Source organism: Lissotriton vulgaris, chromosome 5, assembly GCF_964263255.1.
Source record: "Lissotriton vulgaris chromosome 5, aLisVul1.2, whole genome shotgun sequence".
Lineage (NCBI taxonomy): Eukaryota > Metazoa > Chordata > Amphibia > Caudata > Salamandridae > Lissotriton > Lissotriton vulgaris.
In genome coordinates, this window is record NC_141693.1 from 2,008,362,066 (window position 1) to 2,008,376,273 (window position 14,208).

Sequence of the window (14,208 nt, forward strand, 5' to 3'; positions counted from 1 at the left end):
GTCTGAGGTGGATTTCAAAATCAGTAAATGCTCAGAATGATGATCAGGTGTAGTTTCACATTTGGAGCAAGTACTTGCATCTTTTAATTAGTTTGGGATAGTTTAATTTGTATTTTGCAAGTTTTAATTATGGGTGGCAACCTTAGTGACTTTAACATAGATGAAATGGGCCTTCTTTGAGGTCTACTAACATGCCAGGTATCAATTGTGTGCCTGGGACCAGTGCTCCGCTGTATCCCTCAGATGCAAAAAGTGATTATACTGAATTTGTGACTACGGCAACTGCAAATTGTAATTGCATTTATATATCGCTTACTGCCTCTGGCGAGGCCTGGAATCGCTTTTCTGCAAGTAGAACGCTTCTTACCCCAGACGTCAGACTTGATGGAGAACTTGTTGTATGCCAGACTCTCAGGCGCAGTCCACTTGATGGGGAACTTTGCACCTGCGTGTGCAGTGTATGTGTCTCCCGTCATCAACCGACTAAGGCCAAAGTCAGCCACCTTCACCAAGTGATTCTCCCCTACTAGGCAGTTCCTGGCAGCAAGGTCCCTGCAGTTTAGAATAAAGAAGCAAGGTGAAGAAAAAGCACTTCATACTTCACTGAGGCAAACTGTTACCAGTTACACATAGCTTTACTTTCATAATCAGATACAATCGACAGGTCAAAGGTACCAGAGTGTCGCACACAGTTCATATGTGGCATAGAGACTCCTTAACGTAACACAGTTTATTGATTATTAGGACAGCACCCAGCATGGCATCCAGTTCAGGCCTGGTATAGAAATCCATCGGTGTCAATGAGAGAGAATCTCGTCCATGACCAACACAGGCCATTCCTAACTTTAAAAAATACTCATTTAATAGGTCTCTTGTTCACACATATACATGATTCATTCCTGGTGAACAATAACTTGTGAACATTTGACCCTCATGCCCTTCCCCCAAATATCACAATTTGAGATCCAGCAACCCAGGCAACAATGACTGTCTCTAAATCCTATTTGCAGCGGCTAGATTATATCCTGTGTGGCCAGAAGAAGCCTTTACATGGCAGCAAAGTTTGATCGCACGTGTCAGACAAGATGTCTCTATCAGATAAGGCGTTACCAAAGGTAAGTAACTTGTCCATCTGATAGAGACATCTAGCCGCAGATTCCTTACCTTTGAACAGATACCCAAGCAATACCATCCCGGAGAACTTTAGACAAGGACATCCTGCAGGACAGAACAGCCAAAAAGGCCGTCCCTTCGGACTGGACTGCCCAGCCAGTAGTGCTTGGTGAACGAGTGACGGCCACGCTACTGCTTGACAATTGTCAAGGACTGGAACACCACGTTGCAAAGTTGTGGTAGCAGCCTTCGATCTGGTGGACTGAGTTCTTAAGCCTTTAGAGGCTGCTTCTTCGCAAGAGCATATCGAATGGTGATGCAGAGGACGACCCATCTTGAGATAATCCGCTTCTGCACCGCACGACCTTTCTTCGCTCCAAAATACACCACGAAAGGTTGGTTGTCCATCCAGAATTCTTCGGTGCCATCAAGGTAGAACAACAATCCTCTTTATGATCCAGACGGTAGAGTCGCTCCTCTTCCTTAGAGGGTGCGGGGGAACGTAGAAAGTGTGCAAGGTGGCAGATTGCTCCACATGGAAGGGTGCTAACACTTTCGGAAGGAAAGAGTCCCTAGTGTGAAGCCCCAACTTGTCAGGGAATATCGTCAGGTAAGGAGTTCTGGAAGGCAAAGTCTGCAACTCGTTCACCCTTCTGGTGGGTGTGATTGCCACTAAAAAGGTTTGGGGCATTGTGCAGAAGTTCAAATGGAGTGCACATTAGAAAGGTGAGAACCAAATTAAGGTCCCACTGAGGCATGATGAAAGGGGAAGGTGGAAACATATGTACAAGTCCTATGGGGCATCTATTCACAATGTGAGATTTAAATAACCAGGGTTGATCTGGCAGCCGCAGAAAGGCAGACGGGGCTGAAAAGCACCCTCAAGATCTCTCGACTGGGGGTCAGTGGTTGAAAAGTTTAAGCACTCCGTCCAGCATATTGTTGTGTTTACTACGTTCGCCCTAGGAGGCCAAGGGTATACCCAGATGTCGGTCCCGTGCTCACTGTGCCTCTGGATTCAAGTAAGCCTGGCTGATAAAGTGATACTCCAAAACCAGTCTCAGGAAGCTTGTTTTCACTCTGCATGCAATCTGCTGGGTGGTCCCACCATCCAACATCTGTACTCGTGGGCACCGCCCAGTGGGTCAGCTCTCAACCCTGCTGGTTTACTGCTGCCTTCCTATACTCCCCCCCACCCCCAGTCTTGTAATCTAGCACCTCTGAACAAATTCAGATCACTCCACGGACCTACCGCAGTTATCCCAACCCTGACGGACGCCACAAACTCTGTACAGAAAACTACATTCTCTGACTCATCTTTTGGACAGAAGTGGACCATGGCACCAAGAGTAGCCACATAATCTTCCAACAACCAGGAATGGAGGACAATCATGACTGTTTCTAAGCCTTGAAAAAGCCCCAGCGCACCGGGGGCGAAACACGCGTTGGCTGTTGAGCCGCCCAACATTCCCTAGTGTGGTTTATATGTAAAGAAACGTCTAGCAGTAGGACTTATTATTTATGAAATTGGGCTTCTCTTGTGCATTAGATGCAAATGTAATGGATTAAGGAATCACGTTTTCATGCACTAACCCAGAGTATAAATCAGACCGATTCTCTCATGAGGGTTATGGGGTGATGTGCAATAGTCTAGGTTTCTCATTACTATGATGTGAGGTAAAGACCGGATCCCCGGGAGCCAAGACAGCACTATCTAGTCTTTTGAGCAGAACAGGTAATACAGTGGGATATCAGGCCCAATCGGGTCCACCGTCATGTTAAGTAAACATTTTCACACCCACCAATTTTACGACTGACCAAATAAAAATAACCAAAGAGAGAAATATACAATTATTTTATATTAAACAAAACAGAAACAGATCTGGATTATTTTTCTTGCATTAAATTGTAGACTGTTCAGTTATGTTTCAGATACTTAATGACAAACCACATCGTCATGGTCTCGGCACCTTCTATCAACTCCTACTGCCTTTTGCTGGCAATCCACTCGATTTCTCCAATCTGTCACCCCAAATTCACACTTTGCCACTCTCTAACCATGCTCTCAGTCCCTCAAACGGCCCTCTCAGGACCCCCCCGTCAGTGCCCTCTCAGGAACCTCGCCCCCCTCAGGACCCCCCCGTCCACGTCCTCTCTGGCCCACTCCCCCGTCCACACCCTCTAAGGGCCCCTCCCCTTTGTCCGCAGCCTCCAAGTGCCCGTCAACCCTGAGAGCGGGTGCCCCAGTCCGGACGCTCTCATGTGCCCCCGTCCGCACCCTCTCAGTCCCCTCGTCTGCACCCTCTCGCGTCCCCTCATCTGCACCCTCTTGCGTCCCCTCATCTGCACCCTCGCGTCTCGCATCCCCTCATCTGCACCCACTCGCGTCCCCTCATCTGCACCCACTCGCGTCCCCTCGTCTGCACCCTCTCGCGTCCCCTCGTCTGCACCCTCTCGCGTCCCCTCGTCTGCACCCTCTCGCGTCCCCTTGTCTGCACCCTCTTGCGTCCCCTCGTCTGCACCCTCTCGCGTCCCCTCGTCTGCACCCTCTCGCGTCCCCTCGTCTGCACACTCTCAGGCCCTCAACCCACACTCTTGAGCCCTCTCTCTCAACCTCTACCCAGGCACTGTCCATAGACACATTCAGCCTCATGCCACACATCTTCTCACCCACTAACTCATCCATCATCACCCCACTCCTCCACTTTAATCTATCCATGTTCACTGTTACAATTTAAGAAATAAAAAGAAAATCCTACAAATTAAACAAAAATATGAGACTTGAAGCATCACTATCACTTCCTAATTGTCTCCAATTCACCGTGAAGCACTCAATGAGCTGCCCAGTATTATGACCGGAAGGAGCTTTCTTTTCTCCTATTCGGAAACTTTAGTTTCAATACAATGACTTCTCCAAAGCACCCAAAGAGTATTACAGCAGGCACCTCTAAACCAAAATACAAGATCAACGAGAGGGACAGTATTCGGGAAAACCATCTATTTTACTATTATATCCTAATTTTCCTTGTCATTTCCCTTATTCCTCTATTCCTTTTCCCTTTTGCCTCCTTTCTCGCCGCTGCTGCCCCTGCAGCCCATCCCCCTCCTGTGTGCTCCTTCCTCCCAGCTGATCCGTTCTCCCACGACCCCTACTTAATGGCGGCTGCGCACAGTGGGCACGCCACAGGCGCGTCAAAGGCAAGCCCGTCTGTGCCCAGCGCCAGGGACCTTGGTCCTCCGACCCGCCAGCTCTACAGCTCCTCGAGAATCTAGACAAACCTGCAGACACCTCAAAATGCTATGGGGGAACTCCAAAATCACAGCAGACCTCGAAAACTTCAAAGCAGCCACCATTGCCCACCACAAACTCATCAGACACTCAAAGAAGAAAGCACTCCAGGACAGAATATCCACCCATGCACACAACAGCAAAGAACTCTTCGGCATCATCAAGGAGTTCACCCAACCCAACAGTAAGACTAGACATCCCACCCTTCTTCCATCACAAAATCAAGACCATCTATAACAACTTCAACGACAACAACCTACACATGGAACCCACACTCACCGCTCCCTACACCACGCAGCCAACACTCGACAGCTGGACCGCTCTCAGCATGGAAGACACCCTGAAGACTATGAAGTCAACCCACTCCGGGCCCCCACGGACCCCTGCCCCCAACACATTTACCACAGAGCCACAGACATCACTGCCCCCGAGTTTCAACACATCATCAACCGCTTCTTCGAGACCACCTCCTTCCCCGACTGGAACACGCAGAGATCAAGCCTTTACTGAAAAAACAGTCTGTAGACCCCAGACCGTACTCCTGTATCAGGCGAAAGTCAATGAAAAAGCCGTCAGTCAACTCACCTCCTTCATAGAAGAGAACAACATCCTCGACTCCTCCCAATCAGGCTTCAGGAAGAATCACAGCACCAAAACCGACCTTCTCGCCGCAGCAGATGACATCCGCTCCCTCCTCGACAGAGGAAAGACTGGCCCTCATCCTCCAGGACCTCTCCGCTGCCTTCGACACAGTCTCTCACCGCACCTTAGCCCGCAGACTCCACGACGCAGGAATACAGAACAAGGCCCTCGACCGGATCCGCTCATTCCTCTCTGGCAGAAACGCAGCGGGTCAGACTCCCTCCTTTCCTCTCAGAGCCCACACCGACAACCTGCGGAGTCCTCCAAGGATCCTCCATCAGCCCCATCCTGTTCGTCTACAAGGTCCGCTCACATTCATGGTCAGATCACACGGACTTAACATCATATCGTACGCAGACGACACCCAACTCATCCTCTCCCTAACCAACGAACCCAGTATCTCCAAACACAACTTTCAAGAAGGAATGGAAGTAGGCGCCAGGTGGATGAAGAACAGCTGCCTACAACTCAACACGGACAAAACCTAAGTACTCATCATGGGCCCACACCCTGATGCCTGGAACGACACCTCGTGGTCCCACGCCCTAGGCATTCCTGCCTCCCCCAAGGACCACGCATGCAACCTCTGAATTATCGAGGACTCCGAACACAAAATGGACCACCAGATCAACACGGTCACCTGTTCCTGCAACCACCTCCTCCACTTCCTCCGAAAGACCTTCAACTAGATTCCCCTCGAACACAGGAAAACTGTCACCCACGCCCTCATCAGCAGCAGACAACTACGGCTAGGCTGGGATCAACAAGAACCTCACCCGCAAACTCCAGAACGCCACCGACAGACCAGTCCTCAACCTACTGCACCACTGCCACATCAGCCAACACCTACAGACACTACTACACTGGCTCCCCGTCGAGGAGAGAATCACCTTCAAGCTTCTCACCCACGCACACAAAGCCCTTCATAACACCGGACCCGCCTAACCATCATCTCTCATTCCACGCACACCAAAGATCCCTCTGCTCAGCCCAGCTCTCTTGAGACGGTACGACTTTTCAAGAAGACCAGAACAGTAGGACGATCCTCCTTCCTCGCGACCAATGCTTGGAACACACTCCCTCTCCACCGCCGACAGACACCAAACTCTCCAAGTTCTTGAAGGACCTTAAGACCTGGCTCTTCGATGAATCACCATGAACAGCCAGAAGTTGTGAGTCCGTCACCCTTCCCCCCAGTGCGCTAGACACCTTTCAGTGAAGTAGTTGCGCTTTACAAACTCACGATTGATGCCGTTTATAGTCTTTGAAACGTGGTCATTACCACGTATTACGTTTACAATGCAGGCATTACCACATTTTACATTTACAACATGGGCATTAGCACACGTTACATTTACAACATGGTCAATACCACGTGTTACATTTACAGCGTAGTCATTACCAGGCGTTACATTTACAGCATTGTAATGACAATGCGTTACATTTACAACGTAGTCATTACCAAGTGTTACATTTACAATGCGGTCATTATAACGAGTTACATTTACAACGTAGTTATTACTACGCGTTACATTTACAACGCGGTCATTATAACGTGTTACATTTACAACGTGGTCATTAACACGCGTTACATTTACAGTGTGGGCATTTCCACATGTTACCACATTTTTTATTTACAACATGGTAATTACCACGCAGGTAAGCACTATGCATGTCAGTTTCTGGCACATTAAAATCAGGACTTTACTGTGCAGCTGTTTCTTTTAATTTCATTCTTATATCGAAATTAAGAGGAAATAATGGCTGCCACAGGATTTTGAGAGTTCGGGGATGGACAACGGTATGGGGGTGTAAAGATGTTGAGGGTTTATGGATGGGTAGGAGATGGTAAGTGGTGTCTAGGGTGTAGGAATAAGTAAGAACTTAGGGTTGTGAAAGGTTTTTACGGGTAGAAGGATAGGGTGAGGGGTTTAGATGATGTATATCTAGGAGGTCTGAGAAGGGCAACACATTGCATTACACGCGGGGTAAATGCAAGTGTGGTAACAACAGATATTCCTTCACCCACTGACTCCATCACAGCCCAGCCTGCCTTTGAGTGCGGCTCTGCAATGTTACATTTTTCATGTTTGCTGCACTGTCACATGAGTGGAGGAAGACTCACAGGCCGGTGTTTCCTCCTTTTTAACATTGATATGTGCATTCATTCACAGCATAATTACAAACATACACTACTTTAAAATGATTTGCTAGTAACAGAAATTAGAGCAATAATGTGCGCTCTTTGTCATTTCACCTTCCCTCCAACACCAACTTCTCCATACAGTCGCCAGGTCATCTCTCAGATGCAAAGCAGTTCAATCCCCTTGCCTTTAAGCAGTACCTGACACCCACCCACACTCTCCAATTACCTCTTCCTGCTCTGACACACTGCTGTCTGACCACCTCCTCAGGTCTCAGTACCTGTGGTCGAAACCGTCATCTGTAGGGTCCAGCTCAACCCTACTGGGTTGCTGCTCAACCCGGGTCAGGTTTGGACAGAAAAGAGGCCTGGGCACCAAAATATAAGTGGACCCCATTAGTGGATTAGAAAGGTAAAACAGTGGGCCACATTTGCAGATCAGGGTGGTTTTGAACTCTGTGTAAGTATTTGCCATGGTATGGGGAGAGTGCATGCATTTGTTCCTGCTACAGGCAATGTTTGTGGTAATGTCACAGAAATCAACAGTAAATATGACCCACCAGATCATAAAAGAGGCCAGAAATAGCCAAAATACTGTCCTGCACACTGACCTGTCAGAGCGGCCTTTTGGGCACTACCTGATTGCCCTCTAGACCAGGCCGACGCTGCTTCAAACATGCCACAGGCTCAAAATTCAGCACTGCTCAATCTGCCGTGCACCACCCTGGGGTCCTGCTCGAACACATCACTAACAAAGCCCCCCGTCCCAAATACGACCAGACACCAGTCAGCGCAGAGGGCATCTTACCTGTGTATAAAGTTCTTTTTCTCCAGGTACTCCATGGCGGAGGAGATCTGTGTGGCCATGTACAGCAAGACCACAGCGTTCACCTCTTGGCGGTTGCACTCCCGCAGGTAGTCCAGCAGGTTACCGAAGGTCATGAACTCTGTGATGATGTAGAAGGGAGGCTCCCGCGTACACACACCTGGCCAACACAAGAAGCAACAGACAGAGTCAGTGCAGGCTGGGGACTCCCTAAACAAGGGACAGAGGTAAGGCAAAAAGTAGAAACTGTCTACCAATAGCCACAATATCCACTTATAGGAGAAAATAAAACTTGAAAACAAATCTCAGGTTGAGAACCCAGTGCAGTGAGCAACTAAGAGGATTATCATAGGACATAACAAAGGGACCTGCAGAGCTGCACAACGCTACCAGGGTACTGAAAACCATGAAACTGCAGGTCTACCTCTCACACTACTTCATCCAACACACTGATATGTGCAGCATAACACAATATCCGCACCTCGGTGGTCAGCCCGTGCCTCGCATTCCTTCATCCATCACACTGCTAGGCTCTGCGTCCCAGAATAAGATAACTGCACCTCGGTGGTCATCACGCGTGACATGGAAACCCTTCCCACATGTAATCAAACAACAGACACAAGGTGGCGGAATGTACACAATGTGTGAATTTACTCTGGGTCTCCTTGGAAGGAAGCACCAATGCTGTGTCCATGTGAGGAGCACTTCACTCCCCGGGGCCCCCAGGGGCCTGAACCTAAGGGACACGTTACAGGCATGAAACATGCACAGCCGCCTGGGAACTCAGGGGCCCTTTACTCTGGGTCTCCTTGGAAGGAAGCGCCAATGCTGTGTCCATGTGAGGAGCACTTCACTCCCCGAGGCCCCCAAGGGCCTGAACCTAACGGTCGCGTTACAGGCATGAAACATGCACAGCCACCTGGGACTTCAGGGGCCCTTTACTCTGGGTCTCCTTGGAAGGAAGCGCCAATGCTGTGTCCATGTGAGGAGCACTTCGCTACCCCGGGGCACCCAGGGGCCTGCCTATCTCGTGTGGCCCAGGCACAATTCCAATATTGTGGGCATTTCAGAGGAACACTTTACAGATTGGTCCCCACACCTTCCCAGCACCTTCACGACATTCTCGCAGCAACTGAAAACCCCGGTGGTGGTGACAAGGTGAGTGTGAGGGCTGGAAGAAGAGGCATGAGGAGGCTGGGGGGGCAGGAGGTGGCAGGGTGGGTCAGAAGGGGACAGGCAGGAAACATGGCATTGTGACCTCAGGGACAAATTCTCCAGGTGAAGGGGAGAGGCTAGATGAGCTCAGCTAATGACTAAAGGACAGATTATACAGCACGAGCACACCCCCCCCCTCGTGACTGCCCACTCCTGTTGAGCTCCATGCGTGGGGTCAGCCCTGTGCTCAGGCGCTGCACGGCTCCAGAGGCCACCCAGCGACATGACAGAGTGCCCATCGCCCCCTCTGCACTCTCTCCCCTATGCAGCTACAGCAGAGCTTTGGGGACCTGCCATCTACATGAAGGACTGCTCTTCACCCTCCCTCCCACGTGCAGCAAACCCTCGCCTATGCGGCAGGGATTTGTGGACCTGCCAACTACAGAGATTGTCCTCCAGCTAAGCAGAGCCTCCTGGTTCCTAGGTCAGTCCAGGACCGCGCTTGACCTGCCCCCCCCTCCAGGAGCGCATCTCTTCGGGTTTGTATGAGCAGTCCCCTCGGTGCTGCATATGCCACCACCACCGTATCTCAGGGTCCCCAGTGCCTCGTCTGGGGTCATCCCACTTACCAAGCAGCTGCACCAAGTTCGGGTGCTTGACTTCTTTCATCACCGCAGCCTCTTTCAAGAACTCCTCCACCTCCATGGTGTCCTCCTGCAGTGGGAGAAAACATAAGTTTTAGGGCCAGGATCTCTCTGGAGACATCTGCATACCACCTTGATGCCGCCTGAAGCCACACTGCCTCAGCCCCTTCCAAGCTGAGGACACCAATGTGCACAGCGGCTTCAATGTGCTTCATTTAACAACCCTATCCCGTTTCAGAATCACCCTGTCAAGTACACTGCAGTGGTGCAGAGATGAGCAGAGTGGCGAGTAGCCAGAGCCACTCTCTCATCACCTCATTCCATTCCGATCCTACACGTGTGCCCTGCAGATACCCAGAGTGCTGGGCAGCCTCAGGGCCTCTCTCAACACTCCACCCCATTCCAGAGTGCTGGGCAGTCCCAGTGCCACTCAACACTCCACCCCATTCCAGACATACATGTGTGCCCTGCAGATACCAGAGTGCTGGGCAGCCCCAGTGCCACTCTCTCAACATTCCATCCCATTCCAGTGTGCCCTGCAGATACCCAGAGTGCTGGGCAGTCCCAGTGCCACTCTCTCAACATTCCATCCCATTCCAGTGTGCCACGCAGATACCCAGAGAGCTAGGCAGCCTCAGGGCCTCTCTCGACACTCCACCCCATTCCAGACATACATGTGTGCCCTGCAGATACCCAGAGTGCTGGGCAGCCCCAGTGCCACTCTCAACACTCCACCCCATTCCATACATACATGTGTGCCCTGCAGATACCCAGAGAGCTAGGCAGCCTCAGGGCCTCTCTCGACACTCCACCCATTCCAGACATACATGTGTGCCCTGCAGATACCCAGAGTGCTGGGCAGCCCCAGTGCCACTCTCTCAGCAGTAGCTACAGAGAGGTCCAAGCGCAGGGGTACGGGGGTGGGTCCTGACGCGGGGTGGGGTCCTGGCACAGGAGCGCGTTGGGTGGAAGCCCCGCCACAGTGGCATAGGGGGATAAGGTGCAGGGGCATGGGGGGGTCTTGATGCAGGGGCACAGTCCTGGCACAGGGGCAAAGAGGGGGTCGCGGCACGGGCGTGGGTTTCCAGCGCAAGGGCTTGGGGTGGGGTCTTGGCTGAGGGGGCACGGAGTGGGTGTCACGCCTCAGGGGCATAGGGGGATATGGCGGAGGGGCATAGGGGGTTCTGGTGCAGGGCCACAGGGGACGTCCTGGTGCAGGCGCTGAGAGGGGGGCGTGGGGTCCCAGCGCCGGGGCACGGGGATGGGGTCCTGGCTGAGTCGGCACGGGGTGGGTTCCCGCCGCAGGGGTCACGGCACAGAGGCAGATGGTCCCCAGGACAGGGTTCTCGCAATGCCAATCCACTTCTCAATCAAGGGTTACATCGGGTGGCATGTGGCTTCCTAGACGGGCGGACAGTGCTCTTCTCTCAACACCTCCACGGGTTACCTGTGTGCGCTCTCAACTGCAAAAGACACTGGATGGGGGATCCCCAAACTGGTAACTGTCAGAGGCCCATGTGCCCGACACAAAACTCATAAGTTGGGCGCAGAGGACCACAGTTCACCAGCAAAGCAGCTCAAATGGAGCGGTCATATGGCTTCAGTAACGGAAATTGGCCACTAGATGGCGCTCTATCCAAACAAATGTCTCGAGGCTCATATTTCCAAGGGCCATGGATCTTCTGACGATCACTTGGAAAAGCAAACTCTAGGTGGGAACAGGGCAGGCCTGCATGACAGTGTGGAAACACAGCAGGAATTACACGGCCACTGGTACAGCAAGGGACGGACGGTGGCTGTAACTGCAGCACAGCATGGGATATGTGGTGAATCCAGCTGCAGCACAGCATGGGATATGTGGTGAATCCAGCTGCAGCACTGCTTGAGATATGTGGTGAATCCAGCTGCAGCACAGTATGGTATATGTGGCGAGTCCAGCTGCAGCACAGCATGGGACATGTGGTGAAAAGGAGTGAAGCATGGGATATGTTGTGAATAGAAGTGTAGCATGGTATTTGTGACGGACAGATCTGCGTTATTGGATATGCAGTGAACCGCAGCATTGGATATATACACACACACAGGCCTTCTCCCATGGAGCTCTCCCTACCTGCACACACACACACACACACACACTCACAGACCCTCTCTCATGGAGCTCTCCCTACCTGCACACACCCACCCACACACACACACACACACACACACACACTCACAGACCCTCTCTCATGGAGCTCTCCCTACCTGCACACACCCACCCACAAACACACACACACACACACACACACACACACTAACAGACCCTCTCTCATGGAGCTCTCCCTACCTGCACACACACACACACACACACTCACTCACACTCACACTCACTCTCTCATGGAGCTCTCCCTACCTGCACACACACACACACACACACACACACACACACACTCACAGACCCTCTCCCATGGAGCTCTCTCTACCTGCACACACACACACACACACTCACACTCACTCACAGACCCTCTCTCATTGAGCTCTCCCTACCTGCGCACACACACACACACACACACACACTCACTCACAGACCCTCTCCCATGCAGCTCTCCCTACCTGCACGCACACACACACACACACACACACACACACACACACACACACACTCACAGACCCTCTCTCATGGAGCTCTCCCTACCTGCACACACACACACACACACACACTCACAGACCCTCTCCCATGGAGCTCTCTCTACCTGCACACACACACACACTCACACTCACTCACAGACCCTCTCTCATTGAGCTCTCCCTACCTGCGCACACACACACACACACACACACACACACTCACTCACAGACCCTCTCCAATGGAGCTCTCCCTACCTGCACGCACACACACACACACACACGCACACGCACACGCACACACACTCACAGACCCTCTCTCATGGAGCTCTCCCTACCTGCACACACACACACACACACTCACAGACCCTCTCCCATGGAGCTCTCTCTACCTGCACACACACACACAATCACACTCACTCACAGACCCTCTCTCATTGAGCTCTCCCTACCTGCGCACACACACACACACACACACACACTCACTCACAGACCCTCTCTCATTGAGCTCTCTCTACCTGCGAACACACACACACACACACACACACACACACTCACTCACAGACCCTCTCCCATGGAGCTCTCCCTACCTGCACACACACACACACTCGCTCACAGACCCTCTCCCATGGAGCTCTCCCTACCTACACACACACTCGCAGACCCTCTCCCATGGAGCTCTCTCTCATACTACACATACACTCAGACCCAATCCCATGGACCTCTCGCTACCTGCACACACACACACACACACACTCGCTCACAGACCCTCTCCCATGGAGCTCTCCCTACCTGCACACACACACACACACACTTACTCACAGACCCTCTCCCATGGAGCTCTCCCTACCTGCACACACACACACTTACTCACAGACCCTCTCCCATGGAGCTCTCCCTACCTGCACACACACACACACACACTCGCTCACAGACCCTCTCCCATGGAGCTCTCCTTACCTACACACACTCGCTCACAGACCCTCTCCCATGGAGCTCTCCCTACCTACACACACACACTCGCAGACCCTCTTCCATGGACCTCTCCCTACCTCTTCCATGAAGCTCTCCATACCTTTAAAGTCTTGACCGCCACAGTGAGGTTGTACTTTTTCCACACTCCTTCGTACACTTCCCCATACTGTCCTCCTCCCAGCTTGTGCTTCATGGTGATGTCGGTCCGCTCCATCTCCCACTTGTCGTAGTTGGGGGACACGCCGTAGATGGTGGGCTTGTTGCGCTTGGGTGCTGGGTAGTGCAGAGTGGTGATGAGTCCGTCGGCGACAGTCGAGTGGTGATGGACCAGCTCTGCCAGCGTGGTGAAGCGGCTCTCCGAAGACACATAGAGCTAGAAGGGGCAGAGGAGACAAGGTCCTGTTAACCATGGTCTGGAGTAGACCGCTCTGAAGACCCAGGAGACCATCCTACTAGGTACTGCCATGGCTTTACCAACACAACATGGAAGGGAGAGCTACTAGGCTGAGCGATGAAAGGAGGCGAGGACAGAGGAGCAGGAGGGAGCGATGGAACAGAGAAGTACTGGACTGAGTGATGAGAGGAGGAGAGGACAGAGGAGCCGGAGGGAGCGATGGAACAGAGAAGTACTAGGCTGAGCGATGAAAGGAGGCGAGGACAGAGGAGCAGGAGGGAGCGATGGAACAGAGAAGTACTGGACTGAGTGATGAGAGGAGGAGAGGACAGAGGAGCCGGAGGGAGCGATGGAACAGAGAAGTACTAGGCTGAGCGATGAAAGGAGGCGAGGACAGAGGAGCAGGAGGGAGCGATGGAACAG

The 14,208-nt window shown here is 52.0% G+C and overlaps 1 protein-coding gene across 4 annotated transcripts in view; it reads right to left on the minus strand.

Moving 5' to 3' along the window:
• The window catches only part of ABL1 (ABL proto-oncogene 1, non-receptor tyrosine kinase), a 266,841-nt gene that overhangs the window by 52,208 nt on the left and 200,425 nt on the right, over positions 1 to 14,208 (minus strand). For all 4 annotated transcript variants that reach the window (XM_086924806.1, XM_086924805.1, XM_086924808.1 and 1 more), the window contains exons 4-7: positions 13,492 to 13,764; positions 9,798 to 9,882; positions 7,996 to 8,173; positions 368 to 552 (exon numbers count right to left, since the gene is read on the minus strand). In XM_086924806.1, the coding sequence (XP_086780932.1) occupies positions 368 to 552; positions 7,996 to 8,173; positions 9,798 to 9,882; positions 13,492 to 13,764 (721 nt within the window). The remainder of the gene's footprint in view (positions 1 to 367; positions 553 to 7,995; positions 8,174 to 9,797; positions 9,883 to 13,491; positions 13,765 to 14,208) is intronic.